This window comes from Oncorhynchus tshawytscha, linkage group LG07 (genome assembly GCF_018296145.1).
Source record: "Oncorhynchus tshawytscha isolate Ot180627B linkage group LG07, Otsh_v2.0, whole genome shotgun sequence".
NCBI lineage: Eukaryota > Metazoa > Chordata > Actinopteri > Salmoniformes > Salmonidae > Oncorhynchus > Oncorhynchus tshawytscha.
This window is the reverse complement of record NC_056435.1, coordinates 15,905,724-15,930,187: the sequence shown is the minus strand read 5'-3', so window position 1 is coordinate 15,930,187 and position 24,464 is coordinate 15,905,724. Positions and strand designations below refer to the sequence as shown.

General features: G+C 42.2%; 1 protein-coding gene across 3 annotated transcripts in view; it reads right to left on the bottom strand.

The window, feature by feature from the left end:
- Nucleotides 1-4,245: 4,245 nt before the first annotated feature.
- The window catches only part of LOC112232500 (nck-associated protein 1-like), a 58,807-nt gene continuing 38,588 nt past the window's right edge, over nt 4,246-24,464 (bottom strand). For 2 of the 3 annotated variants that reach the window (XM_042324152.1, XM_042324154.1), the window contains exons 16-31: nt 20,799-20,944; nt 16,123-16,255; nt 15,385-15,504; nt 14,919-15,058; nt 14,687-14,818; nt 12,685-12,903; nt 10,694-10,824; nt 10,270-10,367; nt 9,979-10,072; nt 9,656-9,738; nt 9,218-9,298; nt 8,757-8,850; nt 8,264-8,380; nt 6,140-6,249; nt 5,472-5,561; nt 4,246-5,015 (exon numbers count right to left, since the gene is read on the bottom strand). In XM_042324152.1, coding sequence (XP_042180086.1) covers nt 4,899-5,015; nt 5,472-5,561; nt 6,140-6,249; nt 8,264-8,380; nt 8,757-8,850; nt 9,218-9,298; nt 9,656-9,738; nt 9,979-10,072; nt 10,270-10,367; nt 10,694-10,824; nt 12,685-12,903; nt 14,687-14,818; nt 14,919-15,058; nt 15,385-15,504; nt 16,123-16,255; nt 20,799-20,944 — 1,905 coding nt within the window. In that variant the 3' untranslated portion in view covers nt 4,246-4,898. The remainder of the gene's footprint in view (nt 5,016-5,471; nt 5,562-6,139; nt 6,250-8,263; nt 8,381-8,756; nt 8,851-9,217; nt 9,299-9,655; nt 9,739-9,978; nt 10,073-10,269; nt 10,368-10,693; nt 10,825-12,684; nt 12,904-14,686; nt 14,819-14,918; nt 15,059-15,384; nt 15,505-16,122; nt 16,256-20,798; nt 20,945-24,464) is intronic. The other variant, XM_042324153.1, reaches the window with a different exon arrangement.

Below are 24,464 nucleotides of genomic sequence, written 5' to 3'. Positions count from 1 at the left end.
GTATTGATCACTTCTTTACTAATGCTGCAGAAATTGGTTTGAAAGCAGTATCCAAATCCATCAGATGTAGTGATCACAATATAGTAGCCATAAAACCAAAGTTCCAAAGACTGTGCCTAATATAGTGTATAAGAGGTCATACATTAAGTTTTGTAGTGTTTCCTATGTTGTTGATGTGAAGAATATTTGTTGGTCCGTGGTGTGTAATGAGAAGCAACCAGGCACTGCACTGACACATTTATGCACCCATTAAGAAAATGACTGTACAAACTGTTAAATCCCAGTGGCTTGATGAGGAATTTAAAAATGTATGGTTGAGAGGGGTGAGGCTAAATAAATGGCAAATAGGTCTGGCTGCACAACAGATTGGCAAACGTACTGCAAATTGAGAAATCATGTGACTAAACTAAATAAGAAACTACACTATGAAATAAAGAAGCATAGTACAAATCTATGGAGCACCTTAAATTACATTTTGGGCAAAAAGACCAACTCTGCTCCATCATTCATTGAATCAGATGACTAATTCATCACAAAACCCACTGATATTGCCAACTACTTTAAGATAAGCAAGATGGAATATTACTGAGGATAATAGCAGATGATATTGCCACTCCTAAACTCAGTAAAAAAATAAATGTCCCTTTTTCAGGACCCCGTCTTTCAAAGATATGTAAAAATCAAAATAACTTCACAGAACATCATTGTAATGGGTTTAAACACTGTTTCCCATGCTTTTTCAATGAACCATAAACAATTAATGAACATGCACCTGTGGAATGGTCAATAAGACACAAACAGCTTACAGACAGTAGGCAATTAAGGTCACAGTTATGAACACTTAGGACACTAAGGAGGCCTTTCCATTGACTCTGAAAAACACCAAAAGAAAGATACCCAGGGTCCCTGCTCATCTTTGCGAACGTGCCTTAAGCATGCTGCAAGGAAGCATGAGGACTGCAGATGTGGCCAGGACAATAAATTGCAATGTCCGTGCTGTGAGACGCCTAAGAAAGCATTACAGGGAGGCAGGACTGACAGCTGATCGTCCTCGCAGTGACAGACCACATATAACAACTGCACAGGATCGGTACATCCAAACATAACACCTGCGGGACAGGTACAGGATGGCAACAACTGCCCGAGTTACCCCAGGAACGCACAATCGCTCCATCAGTGCCGACTGTCCACAATATGCTGAGAGTCTGGGCAGAGGGCTTGTCGGCCTGTTGCAAGGCAGGTCATCACCAGACATCACCTATGGTGATCACCTATGCTCTTCACTGACGAGTTGCGGTTTTGTTTCACCAGGGGTGATGGTCGGATTCGCGTTTATGGCCGAAGGAATGAGCGTTACACCGAGGCCTGTACACTGGAGCGGGATCGATTTGGAGGGTCCGTCATGGTCTGGGGCGGTGTGCACAGCATCATCGGACTGTGCTTGTTGCCACTGCAGGCAATCTCAATACTGTGCATTACAGGGAAGACTTCCTCCTCCCTCATGTGGTACCCTTCCTGCAGGCTCATCCTGATGACAATGCCACCAGCCATACTGCTCGTTCTGTGCGTGATTTCAGATTTCAATGTTCTGCCATGGCCAGCGAAGAGCCTGGACCTCAATCCCATTGAGCACGCCTGGGACCTGTTGGATCAGAGGGTGAGGGCTAGGGTCACCCCCCCGAGAAATGTCCGGGAACTTACAGGTGCCTTGGGGGAAGAGTGGGGTAACATCTCACAGCAAGAACTGGCAAATCTGGTGCAGTCCATAAAGAGGAGATGCAGCTGGTGGCCACACCAGATACCGACTGTTACTTTTGATTTTGACCCCCTCTGTTGAGGGACACATTATTCAATTTAAATTTCTGTTCGTCACGTCTGTGGAACTTGTTTAGTTTGTGTCTCAGTTGTTGAATCTTATGTCATACAAATATTTACACATGTTAAGTTTGCTGAAAATAAACACAGTTGACAGTGAGAGGAAGTTTCTTTTTTTGCTGAGTTTATTTGCCATATCTTTAATTTAAGCATACTAGAAAGTGTGTGCCCTCAGGCCTGGAGGGAGGCAAAAGTTATTCCCCTACCGAAGGATAGTAAAGCCCCCTTTACTGTCTCAAATAGCCAACCAATCAGCCTGTTACAAACTTTTAGAAAAACATTTGACCAGACACAATGCTATTTTAAAGTAAACAAATTCACAACAGACTTTCAGCACTCTTATAGGGAAGGGCATTCAACAAACTTACACAAATGACAGAGAAATTGATAATTAAAAAGATTGGGGGGGCTGTGTTGTTATTCAGTGTGGTTGACATTATCGACCACAGTTCATAGAAAAACTTGTGTTATGGCTCTACACCCCCTGCTATATTGTGGGTGTTCCCTCCAATAAAATCCAGGAATTCCCCAGAGCAGCTGTCTAAGCCCCTTACTTCTTTCAATCATTACTAACGTCCCTTGCTTTTATTTATTTTTTACTAACGACATGCCAGTGACCGAGTAAAGTCAGTGTATCTATGTATGCGGGTGACTCAACACTATACACGTCAGCTACTACAGCGACTGAAATGACTGCAACACTTAAAGAGCTGCAGTTAGTTTCAGAATGGGTCGCAAGGATTAAGAGTTAACAAAAAACCTATACGCATTGTATTTGGGACAAATAATTCACTAAACCTCAACTAAATTTTGTAATGAATAATGTTGTAACTGAGCAAGTTGAGGAGACTGAACTGCTTGGAGTAACCCTGGACTGTAAACTGTCATGGTCATAACATATTCATACAACAGTAGCTAAGATGGGTAGAAGTTTGTCCATAATAAAGTGCTGCTTCGCATTCTTAACAGCACTATAAACAAGACAGGTCCTACAGGCCCTAGTTTTGTCGCACCTGGAGTAGTGTTCAGTCCTGTGGTCAAGTGCCACAAAGGAAAATTGCAATTATCTCAGAACAGGGCAGCACGGCTGGCCCTCAAGTACAGAGATAGCTAACATTAATAATATGCATGTCAATCTCTCTTGGCTCAAAGTGGAGGAGATTGACTTCATCACTACTTGTATTTGTGAGAAGTATTGACATGTTGAATGCACCGAGCTGTCTAAACTACTGGCAGACAGCTCGGACACCCATGCTTACCCCACAAGACATGCCACAATAGGTCTCTTGACAGTCCCCGAGACCAGAACAGACTATGGGAGGCGTACATAGAGCCATGACTACATGGAATGCTATTCCACATCAAGTAACTGATGCAAGTAGTAAAATTAGACTTAAAAAACAAATACAAATACACCTTACAAGAGAGCGGGGACTGTGAAGCAACACAAACATAGGCACACACACATGCATACACACGATAACATGCGCATTTATACACACACGTACACAGAGTAGGGGCATGAGAGCACACACTTAGGATGTTGTGAAATCTGTTGTAAAATGTATTGTAATGTTTTTAAAAATGTATAACGGCCTTCATTTTGCTGGACCCCAGGAAGAGTGGCATCAGCTAATGGGGATCCAAAAAGACATACAAATATTCACAGATAACAAAGGAAAAACAATTCCCCCACTCCTAAGTCAAAGACTTGACCATTTGGCCTTGTTTCTATCTCAATGGTGTTCAGATTGACTTGGTTGGTGGCACTGCTCTGACTGCACATTTTCTGAAGCTGGGTTATGAATCATATTTTCCCTTTCTTAGTACATGTCTGAGGGGTATACTCCAAAGCAAGATCAATGACTTAGCCAGCTAACTTACAAGAATATTCTGAAATAACTATGTATTATTTTAAGAAGATAAGCATAACATGGGCATGGTCTAACTGACTCATCAACCAAAAACACCTATGAACCAGAAAATCAACAGTTATTTCAGGTTGTTTATCAATTTTAGCTGGCTTGATCCTGCTTTGTAGTATATCCCTCTGGTCTGTCAGACGTGAAACTAGCTGGGTAGATAAGCATCTGAGTGGCCATCGATGAGCCCCCTCCCTGACAGCTTGAAGTTAGTAAAACTAAATGAAAGACAACTGTTGCTCATGGAGTCAGTTTGCACAGTTGAGTGGTGAGCGATGTAAACAAAAGGTTGAGAGTTTGTGTCACAGTTGGGATGGAACTCACTGTTAAAATGGTCCGTCAACTGAATGATGCTATATTTGGACTAACAGAGCAGTTTGATATAACCTATTGTTTGTTTATGTTATGGAAGTTAGTGTAATTTTCAAAAATATAAAACATAAAGTGGTTAAGGTAGAACAATTTATAAACATTCCATAAATATGCAAGAAATGTTAAACCATATGGGCAAGTACAATGGTGAGTTAATGACTGAGGCATCATGAGTTAGTAAAAAAATTATACTATGCTTTGTACAAACACCATCTGTTCATCTTATTATATAGCTACTGGCAACAATGTTGAGTATCAAACCAAATCAGACGCATTTGTGTCAGTAATTTGGCAAATATAAAAACCACTGTAAAAAAAACACACAGAATAACCCATAAAAATCTAGAACAACCACCTAAATAAAATCATTAAAGCTCCGGTCAATAAACAGGCAACATGTTTGCATTATTAATAATAAAGATATTTAAAATTCAGCCCCCAAACATCAGAGATTGTTATCTTTCCATTACACATTTTTCTCATATTGAAAAACTGATGCTTTTCATAAAAAAAATTGAATTTAGTAGTGTAAATCTTTTTATTTTTTTTATCAAGCAAAACTCATAGGTTACTACTGTATGACTCTTTTAGGAAACGACAGGTCATTAATGCAATTTCATAGTGTAGTTTTAAGACTAAGTGAAATGAGCACACGGCAGTTTATGTTAGCAAGGCTCCTGTGGTCCACTTGATGTCCCATGTGAGGGACTTATGTTCTGAAGAGGAGACTTATGCAGATGAGCTGATGCTCTGCTTGTAGACGGCGTGGTAAGCGTTTCTCAGTAGCACGTAGGGGAAGCATGACTCCAGGAGGTCCATGGTGAGGAATGGAGACTCTTGTACAATCTGAAACCAAACCAAATACATGGATTTTGTGACGAAACCTAGTTGTAAACGCTTCCGACTCCAGACTAAACATTGCCCCGTGCAGCATGGGTTTAAAGCCCACCTGCACCTTGTGTATTTCTCTGTCTTCCACACTCATTTATGACTTTCTCAATAAAAAAGAAAATATGAATTAAAAAAATACAGTATGTATAAAAAAGATTCTCAGAGAAAATGTGTGGGTGTGAACTTTTATTTATCATACATATGCATAATAATAATGGGTGACATTCATAGATGGGATGGGACATTATTTAGGCAATTTGCTATTTTAAATAAGTGTCTACTTCCCACGAACATCACATAATAAAAGTAGCTAAATAAATTACTAGTTGCAGTATTTGGAAAATCTCCTTGGGTAATGTGCCATACCGTATTGTGCCCTCCCAAATATATTGAATCAGCACAAATACTCACCATGTCCAGCAGCAGGTACACAGACTCCCTGTTTCGTGTCGTCATTTTGTCCGTCTCCTGGCCAATCTTCAGCAAGCTGGAAGATGCCAGCTGTAAATACCAAAACAGCAGAGGATTAAAGATCTGCAGCAAAACTGATTTATTTTAAGTTGCTCATCAATTTCAAAAATAAGTTTGAAGTTTTCAAAGATCATGCATTTCAGAAACTGCTCAGTAGTGGGGGAAAAAAAAGTTGTGACAAATCCATTTGTAATGTTAAAGTGAACCTGAGATTCAAACAACAAAGTGGTCACCTTGCCACTTTTTTGACCAACAGCTGAGGGATGGGGCTGGAGAAATGTAGCCACTCTCAAATTCATAGACAGAGCCATAATACATGGACTGGCCCTCCATGAGGTCAACATTACATGTTCTGAAGCTATACAGTGTTTGTTTACAATTACTTAGTTTACAAACAATGAAGTAAAACAAGCTCACATTTTGAGTTTAGATGGGGTAAGAAAGCTTAACTAAACTTCTAAGTTATATCCAAGAATCAATGGCTAAATATAATTCATGTAAAAAGTACAAAAATGGATGCACCAATCCAATGTGATAAATCGCAGGGAGGGAAAGGAAAATATGCATATAATAGATCAATGTTGACAAGAGCGACATGTTGCACTTACAGCCAGAAATTCTTTGAGACGATCTTCAATGCTTCCCTTGTGAATGGTGAACAAGGCAGCAGCTATCTGGTTGACAGCTTTCGCCAGACAGTGAATATTGTTGCAGTGTCCTTAGAAAGATTGAAGAAAACATTTACTTCTCAGTTATCACAGTCCAACAACAATTGCTTGACTGTTTACCTTTGATACCTCAAATCTCTCTATAGTTATATACAAAATCAATAGAAAGTAGTAGCCAAATAGTTATTGGTTACTACTTACTAAAACTACATACTGTGTACTAATCATAATACATACAACTATGGAACATACTGTTCTAATAAAAAACATGCAGTAAGCAACACATATCAATATACTAGGCTCATTCATACTGAGAAGGCATCACATAACGTGCAATCGCGCCTGTTCCCCGCCACTCATTTATTTTGGAAGCGCATGTCTCCTTATCTGATGATCAGCTGTTTTCGAACACACGTGGGTCTGAAAAGGCGTTTCTCTTGTTCAATAGCATTCGTACTAGATGAAAAGCTGAAATAAGCATACCATACTGGCATATAAAGCATACCAAATGTTCCATATTTCACATAGACCTACTAAAAAAAGATTATATTTTCGCATACCTGATCAGAGTACTTACTATTTAGAAAGGGTATTCGGACATGGCCACTGTGTACTAACCATACTACTAGTGATGCACCGGTATCACATTTTTGGCCGATACTGATATTCGATATTTTCCTTGCCAAAAAACCTGATACCGATATTTACGTTTTTAGTGACCCTTTAAGCATTCTAGTACAGTTAAATAGTTCACACACACAAGGACGCAGCAGTCTAAGGCACTGCATCTCAGTGCAAGAGGCGTCACTACATCCCTGGTTCAAATCCAGACTGTATCACATCCGGCTGTGATTGGGAGTCCCATAGGGCGGCACACAATTGGCACAGCGTCATCTGGGCCATTATTGTGCTTTTTATAATTCTACTATTTGTATTAATTTGCATCACTGTCAATGAAATAATTTTATTTTGAAGGCAAACCGCAAATTCCACTATTGTGCCTAATCCTTATTGTGGCTAGCTTCACAACGCATAACCGGGTCCGGTCGAGCCTCACTAGCAAGATGAAGCTAGCTGGCTGCTTATAACGTTAGCTTTGGGCAACAGGGTTAAGTAGATGGCTAGCTATTTATTTTCATGAACTGAAGTTCAATTTCAATTAGCGAACAACAAGTGGCAACCTAGCTAATACTTACTCACAATGATTCCTAAATCATTGCTAAGAATAATGAAAATGACTGCAGTTTCTACTGGTCATTGTTTTCAGGCTGGTTGTATTGGTGCTAGCTAGGTACCCCAGAAGCTGCGGTCGAACAAATGATGCTTTATTACCAACACAGTATTGTAAACACATCGTTTGTGGCTGGTGTTTGTAGACTTTTGTACAGCTTTGACAGTGCTACGGTATCTTTTTTGACACACAAAGACCCAAACGGCGTTCAATACTATGTATGTCTTGAAACTAATAGCAGTGACGCTATTACTGTCTAACTCCGGTAGGGTAACATCTGAAAAATAGCACCCTTGGTAGTGTGTACCGTTGCTCGACCAGTTGGCGAAAGCCAACATCACCCACGACAGAGAACGGTTGATTGTCAAGGGGAATGAATTCCATTATCTTGGCTTTAATGGATTTTGCCTTTGAGTTGTCTCGCTGAAATTTTCTTACTCTTTCAAATGACTGCTCTATCCACACAGCAGACATTTTGGCCTAGGTTAGGAATGCTGTGTTGCATGTGTAGAGCAAAATTTTACGTGGCGTCATTACGTCATATAGGTATGCAAGGAGTTTTGACATCAGTTTTTGACATCGGTGTTAAACTAGACATCGGGCCGATACCAATGTTTGCATTTTTAGCTAATATCGGCTAGTTCTGACATGTTCACCGATATATTGTGCATCCCTACATACTATTAAGGATATAGGGCCTGTCCGAATACCCATACTTGTGTTCTAAAAAGTACTCAGACATATCTATGTCTGCGCCTGGTGGGCTCTATGGTTAATCAGATATGGCCACTATTACCCAAACGGCCATTGACATATAGAAATGATAGAAATACCTTCGATTGCAGGGCTATATTGAGACATGACGTTGCTGGCCAGAGTTGGCATGGAAACGGCAACGAAGACCATGAGCAGACAGGCGATCTTATACTCCTCCTCTGGGCTTATGTTTTCTGGAAACAGTGGTATTATGTACAGTTAATAACTGGATGACAATCAAACAGTTGCTCTTAGAAAGCAATGTCAAAGCTCTGCCAACTACACCACAATCATGTTTATGTTTTTCCAGGTAGCAGTATTCAGTACGGCCAGGCTTTCCTTTTGTAATGAATTGAAGATACACATGAGAAACCTGCACACTGTGCGGGTTTCTTCTTTTTTTCTCATCTTATTCGCCTGTTAACATGCACCTGCAAAAAAGATAGCTCAGATGTGCGAGTGCCTTTAGAATTTTGAACATACACATAAAATTAACATCTTCCTCAAATGTGTTTATTTCCATTGGCAAACACTGTCAGCCCTTTGCAGGGGCCTAGTTTTGGCTCTCACCTGATTTCTGTGAAGAAAGGGCCACCACTAAGGCTGGGTCTATCTCACAGGGCAGGCCTGCTGCAGACGACAGCTCATACACATTCATGGCCACCTGACAGGAAGAGGAAATCATAGACTCAGCCATAAAAACATCAGATCATTATCTGCAAAAGTGTTTCCAAAATCTATCCTCCAGTACAGGGGACACCAGTTCCACCTATTTTATGTATTCCAGAACTAGCACACCTGATTCAACTAATGCAGGACTTGGTGATTGGTTAACCAATTGAATCAGGTGTGCTCATACTGGAATACATCAAAAAAGTCAAACTGTATATGGGGTAAGAGAGAAAGGTCCTACACACACACACACACACACACACACACACACACACACACACACACACACACACACACACACACACACACACACACACACACACACACACACACACACACACACACACGTTGCCTCCTACCTTCATGTCAGTCTCTCTGGGAATGTGGTCCTTGAAATCCTCGACGGAGCTCACCAGGAAAGGAATGTGGAAGGACAGCACCTGACAGGTGATGGGACAACAAAATGGGTCACATTTGAGTGCCGGTATGTTGTCATGTTAAATCTAGTTACTGGCATCTTTCTTTCACATCTTTCATATTTTTATACATTTTATTGGACAGAGAAAGTAGGGAATAATAGGACGAGAGTGCGTTTTCAAACCCATGTCGACACTGGTATAGAAGTGCTGTAGGCGGTGGCACTAACTGTTATAGCACCCAAGCTACATTAATGGCAATTTTAACTTGATTTTTATTTGTACCCAGATATACAGCAGAGGACTTCAGTGATGATACAGAGGCCTAGTTAGTGACAGTGAAACAGTATTGGCCAGGATAAGTGTTGTGACTGGACTTACGTCGCGGAGTGCTTCCTGGGCCAGTGATCGGAATGACAAGATGACTCCAATAATGGTCATCCTTTTCAGGACGCTGTCAACAGCTACAGAACACAGACAAAGACACAAATAAGGCTTTAACCTCCCGTAAAAGAGTTTCAAAATGAAAAAACCTAACTAAAGAGACTTCAATGCTCAGTGCTGATCTGAGGGAAAACCATTTAGGGAGCTTGAGTCATTACCACATACAGGATGTGCTTAATATGGCAACAAGTCACACTGCGTCTTCTGTTTTGGGGCTACAAGAGTAAGACATGGGCAAGGCAAGAGAGAGACAGACGTACATGAGAGCTTTTTAAAGAGGGCAGCCATCTGCTCTGGCTTATCAAAGCTGGTCCTCATCTGGTTCAGAACTTCCACGTTGTCCACCACCAGTTTCTATGGAAGTGAGGAGGAAGGGGGAGAGCGAGAAAGACAGAGCCAGACAAAAAAAACCCAGAAAGAACAAAATAAAGGAAAGAGAGAGATACTATTCATGAGATTCAGAGATAAAGAGCCCAGGGGCATCAGCACCAGTACAAAAAGCTCTGAAGGAAAACAAAAACAAACGCCTCTGATTCAGTCAGTGACCACACCTTGAGTTCTGCCACCTGGGAGGATATGTGCCACATGAGGCTCTCGCTGAGGAACTTCATGCCATAGGGTCCCAGCAGCTCTGAGAGTGACCTCATCTCTGGGGGAAAGACAGCGAGCAGGGGGATGTCAGAAATGCTTTGTGTCAACGCGTCACGATTCATACTCCTCTCGTTTATTTAAGTACGTAGGTGGCCATGATTAAAATGTACACATATTTAACCTGATAAAGGCTGCAAGGCTTTCCCCCAAAAAGGACTTGTCCTAGAGTGGCGGAATATTCACAAAACTATATTCACTATAGAGTAGCCTCAGCATACACTGTACCCATCACGTCACATTATCCTATTCAGGACAGGCTACAAATTCCTGCTCAAAGTATTGCAAGCCTCTATTATGTCTAATAAATTATTCTGATGGTCTCACCGGATATATCGGAGTACTCCTCAGCATTAAAGGTGAGCTCGTTCTCCGTAGGAAGGTTGACAAAGGCCTTCATGGCAGGGAAGTAGGCAATGTGGCCGTTACTTACCTGCCGGAGCAAGGTCTCCAGATACCTATGGACACACAAGCAGACTCAATCTCACTGGGTGACACGATCGAATGGATATTTATCAATAGTGCTGATCTAGGATCAGGTCCCCCAGTCCATGTTATCTTATTCATTGTGATCCTAAATAAGCACTGCTACTCTGAGATGCTTAATACATATGGCCCAAAACTCAATCTACTCATTGGACATTTTTTTGTCCTGGTTTTGTGAGGAATCACCTAGGTGACATAATACAGTGCCTTGCGAAATGATTAATCCCTCTTGAGGTTTTTCCTATTTTGTTGCATTACAACCTGCAATTTAAATAGATTTTATTTGGATTTCATGTAATGGACAAAAATTGGTGAAGCGAAAAAAAGTACTCGTTTCAAAAAAATTCAAAACAAAAGTGGTGCGTGCATATCTATTCACCCCTTTGCTATGAAGCCCTTAAATAATATCTGGTGCAAACAATTAACTTCAGAAGTCACATAATTAGTTAAATAAAGTTCACCTGTGTGCAATCTAAGTGTCGCATGATTGGTCACATGATCTCAGTACATATACATCTGTTCTGAACGGCCCCAGAATCTGCAACACCTCTGAGCAAGAGGCACCATCAAGCAAGCGGCATCATGAAGGCCAAGGAGCTCTCCAAATAGGTCAGGGACAAAGTTGTGGAGAAGTACAGATCAGGGCTGGGTAAAAAAAAATCTGAAACTTTGAACATCCCACGGAGCACCATTAAATCCATTATTAAAAACAGGAAAGAATGGCACCACAGCAAACCTGCCAAAAGAGTGCCGCCCACAAACACTCACAGACCAGGCAAGGAGGGCATTAATCAGAGAGGCAACAAAGACCCCAAAGATAACCTTTAAGGAGCTGCAAAGATCCACAGCGGAGATTGGAGTATCTGTCCATAGGACCACTTTAAGCCATACACTCCACAAAGCTGGGCTTTATGGAAGAGTGGCCAGAAAAAATATATTGGTTTAAAAAAAATAATAAGCAAAAACATTTAGTGTTTGCCAAAAGGCATGTGGGAGACTCCCCAAACACATGGAAGAAGGTACTCTGGTCAGATGAGGCTAGAATTTAACTTTTTGGCCATCAAGGAAAACGCTACATCTAACGCAAACCTAACACCTCTCATCACCCGAGAACCCTATCTCCACAGTGAAGAATGATGGTGGCAGCATGTTTTTCATCAGCAGGGACTGGGAAACTAGTCAGAATTGAATGGTGCTAAATGGTGCTAAATACAGGGAAATTCTTGAGGGAAACCTGTTTCAGTCTTCCAGAGATTTGAGACTGGGATAGAGGTTCAGCTACCAGCAGGATAATGACCCTAAGCATACTGCTAAAGCAACACTCGAGTGGTTTAAGGGGAAACATTTACATGTCTTGGAATGGCCTAGTCAAATCCCAGACCTCAATCCAATCGAAAATCTGCGTTATGACTTTGCTGTACACCAGCCGAACCCATCCAACTTGAAGGAGCTGGAGCAGTTTTGCCTTGAAGAATGGGCAAAAATCACAGTGGCTAGATGTGCCAAGCTTATAGAGACACACCCCCAAGAGACTTGCAGCTGTAATTGCTGCAAACGGTGGCTCTACAAAGTATTGACATTGGGGGGGTGAATAGTTACGCACGCTCAAGTTTTTCATTTTCTTGTTTGTTTCACAATAAAAAAATATTTTGCATCTTCAAAGTGATAGGCATGTTGTGTAAATCAAATGATTCACCCCCCCAAAAAAAAAAAAAAAAAAAAAACTTTAATTCCAGGTTGTAATGCAACAAAATAGGAAAAATGCCAAGGGGGTGAATACCAAACCGACATATATAAACTGAGGACTGGTGTGTTGGTTGGGTGGGACTCACCAGTTGGTGTAGAGGCTGGTGATGGTGGGCTCCCCATGGCTGTCCAGGTGCTGGGTCTGCTGCAGCAGCACGTTGTTGAACACCCGCGTGATGTCAATCTGCACATAGTTCTCGATGGACTGCAGCACCGTCATGTAGGAACGCACGCTGGTGAGCAGCTCGGAGGGCTTGGCGATCTCTTGCGTGGCCTGGTTGTACATGGTCATCCCCACGATGGACCTGAAAGAAGAGGGAGCATCATGAGTCTTGGATTGATCTATAGATTGTATCTATCGATCACATTGTTTCAATCCATGATAATGTATCATACAGTTGAAGTCAGAGGTTTACATACACCTCAGCCAAATACATGATGCTGCCACCCCCGTGCTTCACGGTTGGGGTGGTGTCCTTCGGCTAGCAAGCCTCCCTCTTTTTACTCCAAACATAACAATGTTCATTATGGCCAAACAGTTCTATTTTTGATTCATCAGACCAGAGACATTTCTCCAAAAAGTACGATCTTGTCCCCATGTGCAGTTGCAAACCATAGTCTGTTTTTTTATGGCGGTTTTGGAGCAGTGGCTTCTTCAGTGCTGAGAGTCCTTTCAGGTTATGTTGATAAAGGACTCGTTTTACTGTGGATATAGATTATTTTGTACCTGTTTCCTCCAGCATCGTCACAAGGTCCTCTGCTGTTGTTCTGTAAATGATTTGCACTTTTCGCACCAAAGTACGTTCATCTCTAGGAGACAGAACTTCCTGAGCGGTATGACGGCTGCGTGGTCCCATGGTGTTTATACTTTAAGTTTTCCCCAAAAATGTAATTTATTTATTTATTATTTTTTTCTCCCCAAATTCGTGGTATCCAATTGGTAGTAGTTAGTCTTGTCTCATCGCTGCAACTCCCGTACGGACTCGGGAGAGGCGAAGGTCGAGAGCCATGCGCCCCCCAAAACACAACCCAACCTAGCCGCACTGATTGACACAGCACACATTCAACCCGGAAGATAGCCGCACTAATGTGTCGGAGGAAACACAGTATACCCGGCGACCTGGTCAGCGTGCACTGCGCCCGGCCCGCCACAGGAGGCGCTAGTACGCGATGAGAAAAGGATATCCCTGCCGGCCAAACCCTCCCTAACCCGGACGACACTGGGCCAATTGTGAGTCGCCCCATGGACCTCCCGGTCACAGCAGAGGCTCTGGTGGCACAGCTAGCACTGCGATGCAGTGCCTTAGACCACTGCGCCACCTGGGAGGCCCCATGGTGTTTATACCTGCATACTATTCTTTGTACAGATGAATGTGGTACCTTCAGGCATTTGGAAATTTCTCCCAAGGATGAACCAGACTTGTGGAGGTCTACCATTTTTTTCTGAGGTCTTGATTTCTTTTGATATTTCCATGATGTCAAGCAAAGAGGCACTGAGTTTGAAGGTAGGCCTTGAAATACATCCACATGTACACCTCCAATTGACTCAAATGATGTCAATTAGCCTATCAGAATCTTCTAAAGCCATGACATACTTTTCTGGAATGTTCCAAGCATTTTAAAGGCACAGTCAACTTAGTGTATGTAAACTTTTGACCCACTGGAATTGTGATACAGTGAATTATAAGTCGAATAATCTGTAAACAATTGTTGGAAAAATTACTTGTGTCATGCACAAAGTAAATGTCCTAACCGACTTGCCAAAACTATAGTTTGTTAACAATAAATTTGTGGAGTGGTTGAAAAACGAGTTTTAATGACTCCAACCTAGGTGTATGTAAACTTCCGACTTCAACTGTATATATCGTATCATATCCATAGTATTTATTGTATCGTATGATATCCTAACACAGCATAAATACTTGAGGACCAGAGGGATAGGAAACACTGCTGCTGAAATATAGTTGTGTCCCAAATGGAAGCCTATACCCTATTACGGGCACTTAGAGCCCTTGTCAAAAGTAGAGCACTAAATAGGGAGAAGCGCACCATTTGGGAGGCATTCTATGTGTAGGTGGGTGGACTCACTTGGTGAAGCGGATCTCCAGGTGGGAGGTGAGGTATTCGCGGGGGGTAAAGGTGTGTTCCCACACCACCATGTTGGGCACGTAGTTAATGGAGAAGCACAGCTCTGACAGCGCCGTGTGCAGCTTGTCCAGGCTGGAAGACACAACAAGATAGAAATGAACATCAGCAATTACTAACATACACCATGACACACGCAGGCACGCACAAACAGTCACAAACACGGACAACTCACTTGGTGACCAGGAGCCTGTTCTTCCTCATGCTCTCAACACCCGGCTTCTCTCGCTCCGGCTCACCTTTCTTCCCAGTCAGCTTTTTGGACTTCTTGTTCACTGCCTGACTGATGGTTTTCGCACAGTGTTTAGGAAGCAGCTGCAAAGAGATAAAATCTAATCTGAATGAAAATCCATGTGCAATAATTTTATCTACACTTTGATAAGAAGGTAACACAGGATTCCATGAAACTGTCATATATTGTCAATAAGGCTTACATCAATATGGCCCCTGTCCATCCATTATAAAAGGCAAAACTGATCCTAGAATCAGCACTCCTACTCTGGATCACATCCACATACTAAAAATATATGCATTCACTGTACTGAAGTCACTATGGAAAAAAGAGGCCGCTAAAGTGACAAACGCATCGTTATATACCCTATTCCACAAGGACATGGGTCTCCATGCCGATGACCCCTCACCTGGTCACTGAGCGTGCACTGCTCTGTGCAGATGTCGGTGATGAGGTTGCGCGCCTGCTTGGCCATCTCGTCCAGGAACATGTTGCAGAGCGACAGACTGCGGTCGCCAATGTGATGCCGCTGGGAGAACGCAGGGAAGGGACAGGTAGTTAACCACTCAGGAACAGTGTGAGATGGGAATCTTAGGGGCAACACTTCCGTAGTGCAAAATAATTATTCAAAAAGCAAAACTGACAATAAACTCTCGCAGTGATTTAATTTGAAACGTTTCTTGACCAATGTACTTTATAAGCAGGCTCCTTTTTTGATTTATTTTTTACTTCAGTTTAGTAAACTGATCAATACAATCACTTTGTTATGCACATTGTTGAAGAAAAGTGTCAAATTATATCACACTGAGATGATTATAATGACATTTATAGTAAGTTTTGTACTTTGCACAATGAAAAATGCTGCCCTTAGTGTTTTATGAGACTCTCAAGTTGCAAAATTCCAGAAACTTTCCCAAAGTTCCGAGGTAAAAAACAAAAAAATCCCAGTTGGAGGATTCCCAGAGTCAGAAGGAAAAATGCAGGGAGGGAAACACTCCAACTGGGAATCCTGCAACCGGGATTTCTGAATAACCCAGGAACTTTGTTGTTTCCTGAATTTTGCAGACACAGCCTTACAAAACGAATTGTAGATATGGATGTTATGCTTCATAAGGGTTTCTTTCAACCATTGGTTGCGGGGCCTTACCTCTTCGGGACAGAGCTCATGGGTGCAGCTCATGAAGTGTGTGCACAGCAGGGGGAATGAGATGGAGTGGCGCGACTGTGAGGGCAGTTCCAAACACTGCTGAAACATCTTCTCAAATGCTCGGCTGTAGAAGCTATCACCACCAACGAGACGAGGACACCGAGAAAGTCAAACTCAAAAATCAATCTAGAGCAATCATATCCAAAGCAATAAATGAATTAATCTGGTTTTCATATCTTGTCACTAACATATGCAATTATTCTTTACATTTGTGTTATGCCCGATTTATTATCGTTAGCTCTCATGTTTATGGCAAATCATTTGACCGCGCGCCTTGATGGCATTCATTGTTTTTTTTTGTAAAAAAATAAGCCCTTACTGGACTGTATTATTTATTATAACTCTATTACTAATTGTATTTATTGCAAGGTAAATTATAACATGCTACGTGTTGCAGGAGGCCTTTAGAATAATGCAAAACATATCCTTGACTATCCGAGGTGACGAGTGAGAGGAAGCGAACTACACCTAAACTATACCGAAACTAATTTCACACATAAATTAGCCTAAAGACAAGATTAAATTGACAATAATCTGATGACTGATAATATTATTAGTTGTAAAATTGTACATGAAGAGATGGGCGGAGCATGGAATTAATTGAACGAGGCAGGGAAAGGAGCACCACTTTATCAAATACTGCAGTCACATGCAGGTAAAACGTTTTGATTTATTTATGAGACTGTTAGAATGCTGACCCGTCATTGGATGGATGCTATGTGTATGCTAATGGTGCCCCTGACAACATTCTCTAGTGGATACTTATAGACTGAAAGGCCTGGCAGTTCTGGTGTGAAGGAGGAAGAATTTACCTAGGTCTACATTTGTTTAAAGTGCAATCAAAATAATCAGCTGAAGGATCGGATGATCACGCATCAAGAGGAGACTGAAGAGTAGACTGAATTATCACCAAGAGGCTTCTAGAGTGAATGCGGCAACGAATATACTCTCCCTTGGGGCGGATCTGCCATTGAGACAGACCGGGACAAAAACTATGGAGGTCGACTTCCCAAACATACGACTACACAACGGCGTTCCCGACCCGCTCTACCCCAATTCCCATCTAGCCAGTCCCAGCACTCCGTGACATTCACCGGTAAAGGTAAAAGCTGAAGTTAGAAGAGCAAGCCACTGACCACAAGCGTGATCTGGGCTCTTCCTGGCCAATCAATTTCAGCCTGGAAATTCCACTCCCACAGTAGGATTTGCAAAAAGGTAGTCCAGAGTCCCCAGTGTAAGTAATGAGCGGTCCACATCTCCCGGTCTGCTGAGGGCTTTGAGAACACCCAATGTGAGTCAAAGGCCCCCCACCCTCGGCCCCAAACGTCAGCAATTTTTGAAATGGGGGAGCAGCAGGGGGAGATTCATCTGCTCCAGCTAGGAATCAAGAAGCACGGGGCTCTGCAAACCTATTCATTGGAGAGCTACCATCATATAGGTTTTCACTCTGGGGTTGGAGCAAAAACCTACAGGAAAGTAAGCTCTCCAGGAACAGGGTTGGAGACCCCTGATCTAGCATCATTGCTGAAACCTCCAAGGTTTGTCATCCCAGATGCAAGTACTCTTTATTACCTGGGGGTGCACATGATGGATTTACAAGAACTGTTCCCAACCATCAAAATTCATGTCAAGTGAGTGAAAGCAGAAAAGCTCAAATCCATTTTAAAAACAGCTTATCGTGACCATACAGGATTCAGGCAAACAACCCATAAACTCTGGTCCTATTTCTTCTGCGCGTTGGAACTGCGAGAAATTCAGCCGTAAGTGGTCTCTACATGTTTGGCTAAGAAACCATTGTACAGTGAGGGAAAAAGTATTTGATCCCCTGCTGATTTTGTACGTTTGCCCACTGACAAAGAAATGATCAGTCTATAATTTCAATGGTAGGTTTATTTGAACGGTGAGAGACAGAATAACAACAAATGAAATCCAGAAAAACGCATGTCAAACATGTTATAAATTGATTTGCATTTTAATGAGGGAAATAAGTATTTGACCCCCTCTCAATCAGAAAGATTTCTGGCTCCCAGGTGTCTTTTATACAGGTAACGAGCTGAGATTAGGAGCAAACTCTTAAAGGGAGTGCTCCTAATCTCAGTTTGTTACCTGTATAAAAGACAGCTGTCCACAGAAGCAATCAATCAATCAAATTCCAAACTCTCCACCATGGCCAAGATCAAAAAGCTCTCCAAGGATGTCAGGGACAAGATTGTAGACCTACACAAGGCTGGAATGGGCTACAAGACCATCACCAAGCAGCTTGATGAGAAGGTGACAACAGTTGGAAGAAACACAAAAGAACTGACAATCTCCCTCGGTCTGGCGCCCCATGCAAGATCTCAGCACGTGGAGTTGCAATGATCATGAGAACGGTGAGGAATCAGCCCAGAACTACACGGGAAGATCTTGTCAATGATCTCAAGGCAGCTGGGACCATAGTCACCAAGAAAACAATTGGTAACACACTACGCCGTGAAGGACTGAAATCCTGCAGCGCCCGCAAGGTCCCCCTGCTCAAGAAAGCACATGTACATGCCCGTCTGAAGTACATGCCCAAAATGAACATCTGAATGATTCAGAGGACAACTGGGTGAAAGTGTTGTGGTCAGATGAGACCAAAATGGAGCTCTTTGGCATCAACTCAACTCGCCGTGTTTGGAGAAGGAGGAATGATGCCCATGACCCCAAGAACACCATCAAACATGGAGGTGGAAACATTATGCTTTGGGGGTGTTTTTTTCTGCTAAGGGGACAGGACAACTTCCCTGCATCAAAGGGACAATGGACGGGGCCATGTATCGTCAAATCTTGGGTGAGAACCTACTTCCCTCAGCTAGGGCATTGAAAATGCCTCGTGGATGGGTATTCCAGCATGACCCAATGACCCAAAACACACAGCCAAGGCAACAAAGGAGTAGCTCAAGAAGAAGCACATTAAGGTCCTGGAGTGGCCTAGCCAGTCTCCAGACCTTATTCCCATAGACAATCTGTGGAGGGAGCTGAAGGTTCGAGTTACCAAAAATCAGCCTCAAAAGCTTAATGACTTGCAGAAGATCTGCAAAGAGGAGTGGGACAAAATCCCTCCTGAGATGTGTGCAAACCTGGTGGCCAACTACAAGAAACGTATGACCTCTGATTGCCAACAAGGGTTTTTCCACCAAGTACTAAGTCATGTTTTGCAGAGGGGTCAAATACTTATTTCCCTCATTAAACTGCAAATCAATTTATAACATGCGTTTTTCTGGATTTTTTGTTGTTATTCTGTCTCTCACTGTTCAAATAAACCTACCATTAAAATTATACACTGATCATTTCTTTGTCAGTGGGCAAATGTACAAAATCAGCAGGGGATCAAATACTTTTTTCCCTCACTGTAGATCTATTTCATCCTAATGAAATAGGATCCAGACTGCTATCACGAACATTTTCTCAGTACTAAGAGCTGTTAGGCTTACTCGAGCAAGAACCCTCACTAACACTTATTTTATTCCATGTCCTCTCTTGAGGCATATACCCAAATGGTAGTTTTATACAATCTTAATTCTATAACAGGACAAAATGTGTGCTTATCAAATGTAGTTTCCTCAATATTAAGAAAGAAGTGCCGCAGGGGTCAATTTTGGGCTCCGTTCTTTTCACTATTTATATAAATAATATTTGTCCATCTTAAAACCTGTAACATTCATCTCTATAAGCAGATAGTTATTTACTCCTTTGCCCCCTCAGTACAGCAGGCCATTCATGACTTTCAACAAACAAATAGCTTACTGATCTTAAACTAGTGCTTAATCCTAATAAAACAGGTTTATGTTGTTCTCTGGGTCTCGTAATATTGACCCTGAGGACCTGAGTATCTGCACATTGAAGGGAACCCAAATTGAACCCAAGTTCCCCATTATAAGTACTTGGACTCACGATGAGCTATTTTTTAAAACACACATTGAAAAGCAGATAATTAAGATTGGTTTCTTTTATAGAAATACATCCTGCCTCAATTTTAAAAGTAGGAGGAAGGTTGTTCAAGCATCTCTTCTCCCAGGTCGCGATTATGGTGATATAGTCTACATTCACGCGGCAGTCTCGGTTTTAAAATCAGCACTGCGTTTTATTACTGGGGGTAATTTCTTTACACATCACTGCATTTTGTATAGTTTTGTTGGCTGGGAGTCTCTGACTACCAGAAGGGTCCAGCATTGGATGCTTTTTAATATGAAGCGTTTTTTTCAGAGACTCCCCCACCTCACGCAATATTTGGAGATACAGCTAATTTTCAGACCCGCTCTTTGGACTAGCTGGTTCTGGAGGTCCCACGGGTCTCCACTGATAGGGGGAAAAAAATACTTTTAGTTTTTATACCCCCAGCTCATGGAATAGCCTTGAGGCCATTGCTGGTCTGCAGTGGACAGATTAGAAGTTTAAGGACGGTGATATGTGAGACTTGTGTTCTTTTTTGATTAATATTGTTGTACAGATAGTCATTGTATTACATTTTATTGTGTATGTACATGCTTTTGCAGCTCCCTTGTATATGAGACCCTGGTATCAATGCTGACCTACTCTGTATGAACAAAATGAAATTTATGTATATATTTTCTGTCTGTTGGGTTATGTATTACCAGAAGATGGAGATGTCTGAGGTTTCCACTAACATCTCCACCAGGGAGTCCACCATCTTGGTGTGGAATATGATGGTGTTCATCATCTTGCCCAGTTCACGGTGGTCAGCGATGCCCAGAGAGGCTTTTGACACACTAGTGTAGGCCTGGAGAGAGCGAGAGAGACAGACAACAGTTTCATCACATCAATAAAAATACCTTGAATTTCAAATCAAAACCATTCTCCCTTTCAGCTAGCATCATATTACAGTCTCTCTTACAACTGGTGTTTAACCCCCCAGAGTCGATTGACACGTCAATCTAAGTTACATATCACATCCGGCCGTGATTGGGAGTCCCATAGGTCGGCGCACAATTGGCCCAGCTTCGTCTGGGATGGCTGGGGTAGGCCGTCATTGTAAATAAGAATTTGTTCTTAACTGACTTGCCTAGTTAAATAAAAGGTTAAAAAATAAATATATAATAAAAACGAAAAAGAGGGATGAGTTTTTTTTCTTCCATTGATGAGTCTCTATTCACTGCATCCGCCAGTGTCACACTTCTGCTTCTTGTTCCCATGTTTAATGAGCTGAAATAAAAAATCCCAGAAATGTTCCATTCGCACAACAGAGCCTATTTCTCCCAAATGTTGTGCACAAATTTGTTTACATCCATGATAGTAAGCATTTCTCCTTCGACAAGATAATCTATCTACCTGACAGGTGTAGCATATGAAGAATCTGATTAAACAGCATGCTCATTACCCAGGTGCACCTTGAGCTGGGAACAATAAAAGCCCAGTTTAAATGTGCAGTTTTGTCACACAATGCCACAGAAGTTCTGAGGGAGCGTGCAATTGGCATGCTGACTGCAGGAATGTCCAGTAGAGCCGTTGCCTGTCCATTTAATATTCATAAGCTGCCATAAACATTGTTTTAGAGAAGTTAGCAGTACGTCCAACCAGTCTCACAACCACAGACCACGTGTAACCATGCCAGCCCAGGACCCAGGGCTGGCATGTTTTTTTTGGGGGGGGGGGGTGGAGATTAGATAGATAGATAGATACTGCAAATATGGTGCATTCAGAAAGTATTCAGACCCCTACACCTTTTCCATATTTTGTTATGTTACAGCCTTATTATAAAACGGATTAAATAGTTTTTTCCCCTCATCAATCTACTACACACAATACACCACGTGACGCGTTGCATTCAGGCCAAAGAGTTCAATCTTGGTTTCATCAGACCAGAGAATCTTGTTTCTCATGGTCAGAGTCCTTTAGGGGCCTTTTGCAAACTCCATGTAGGCTTTCATATGCCTTTTACTGAGGAGTGGCTTCCATCTGGCCACACTACCATAAAAGGTCTGATTGGTGGAGTGCTGCAGAGATGGGAGAACCTTCCAGAAGGACAACCATCTCCACAGAGGAACTCTGGAGCTCTGTCAGAGTGACCATCAGGTTCATGGACACCTCCCTGACCAAGGCCCTTCTCCACCAATTGCTTAGCTGTCCTGGTGGTTACACATTTCTTCCATTTAAGAATGGAGGCCACTGTGCTCTTGGGGACCTTCAATGCTGCAGAAATTTGTCGGTACCCTTCGCCAGCTGTGCCTCAACAGAATCCTGTCTCAGCACTCTACGGACAATTCTTTTGACCTCATGGCTTGGTTTCTGCTCTGACATGCACTGTCAACTGTGGGACCTTAAATACACAGGTGGAAAATGTTAAGGGGACAGAATACTTTCCAAATTAACAGTAAACTTCCTGAGATTTTTATAGCTCCTAAATTTAGAACAAACACTCCAAAACTGTGTTTTTTTTTTTTAAACGGCCCTTTCTGCCATTTATGGATGTGTTATTCAATGCGGTTCTTTGGGATTTGGTAGAAATGTCCAAAATGAACATTTTATCATATCATTTTTTTTATATACAGTACCAGTCAAAAGTTTGGAAACACCTACTCATTCTAGGGTTTTATATCATTTTGACTATTTTCTAAATTGTATAATAATTGTGAAGACATCAAAACTATGAAATAACACATATGGAATCATGTAGTAACCAAAAAAAGTGTTAAACAAATTAAAAATATATTTAATATGAGATTTTTCAAAGTGGCCACCCTTTGCATTGATTACAGCTTTGCACACTGTCATTCTCTCAACCAGCTTCATGAGGAATGCTTTTCCAACAGTCTTGAAGGAGTTCCTATATATGCTGAGCGCTTGTTGGCTGCTTTTCCTTCACTCTGCGGTCCAACTCATCCCAGGCCAGGTCATCTGATACAGCACTCCATCACTCTCCTTCTCAGTCAAATAGGCCTTACACAACCTGGAGGTGTGTTGGGTCATTGTCCTGTTGAAAAACAAACAATAATCCCACTAAGCGCAAACCAGATGGGTTGGCGTATTGCTGCAGAATGCTGTGGTAGCCATGCCGTTTTAAATGTGCCTTGAATTCTAATTAAAATCACAGACAGTGTCACCAGCAAGGCACCCCCACACCATCACACCTCCTCATCCATTCTTCATGGTGGGAACCACACAAGAGGAGCTCATCAGTTCACCTACGCTGCTTCTCACAAAGACACGGACAGATTTCCACCAGTCTAATGTCCATTTTTTGGCCCAAGCAAGTCTCTTCCTCTTATTGGTGTCCTTAAGTAGTGGTTTCTTAGCAGCAATTTGACAGTACAGGTCTAAAATCACGTTGTCTCCCCTCAACAAATGTTGAGATGCGTCTGTCACTTGAAATCTGTGAAGTATTTATTTCAAATCAAATCAAAGTTTGTCACGTGCGCAGAATACAACAGGTGTAGACCTAACAGTGAAATGCTTACTTACAGGCTCTAACCAATAGTGCAAAAATGGTATTAGGTGAACAATAGGTAAGTAAAAAAAAAAACAACAGTAGAAAGACAGAACAAGGCTATATACATTAGTGAGGCTATAAAAGTAGCAAGGCTACATACAGATACCGGTTAGTCAGGCTGATTGAGGTAGTATGTACATGTTGATATGGTTAAAGTGACTGTGTGTGACCGATGTGAAATGGCTAGCTAGTTAGCGGTGGTGCGCGCTAATAGCATTTCGATCGGTGACGTTACACTCTCTGAGACCTTGAAATAGTGGTTCCCCTTGCAGTGGGCCGCAGCTTTTGTGGCGCGATGGGCAACGATGCTTTGTGAGTGACTGTGGTTGATGTGTGCAGAGGATCTCAGGACCCATGCCTTTTTAGTTTCCTGAGGGGCAATAGACTTTGTCGTGCCCTCTTCACAACTGTCTTGGTGTGTTTGGACCATTCTAGTTTGTTGGTGATGTGGACACCAAGGATCTTGAAGCTCTCAACCTGCTCCACTACAGCCCCGTCGATGAGAATGGGGAAGTGCTCGGTCCTCCTTTTCCTGTAGTCCACAATCATCTCAGTCTTATGTTGAGGGATAGGTTGTTATTCTGGCACCACCCTGCCAGGTCTCTGACCTCCTCCCTATAGGCTGGCTCGTCATTGTCAGTGATCACGCCTACCACTGTTGTGTCGTCTGCAAACTTAATGATGTTGTTGTCGTGCCTGGTCATACAGTTGTGGGTGAACAGGGAGTACAGGAGGGGACTGAGCACGCACCCCTGAGGGGCTCCAGTGTTGAGGATCAGCGTGGCAGATGTGTTGCTACCTACCCTCACCACCT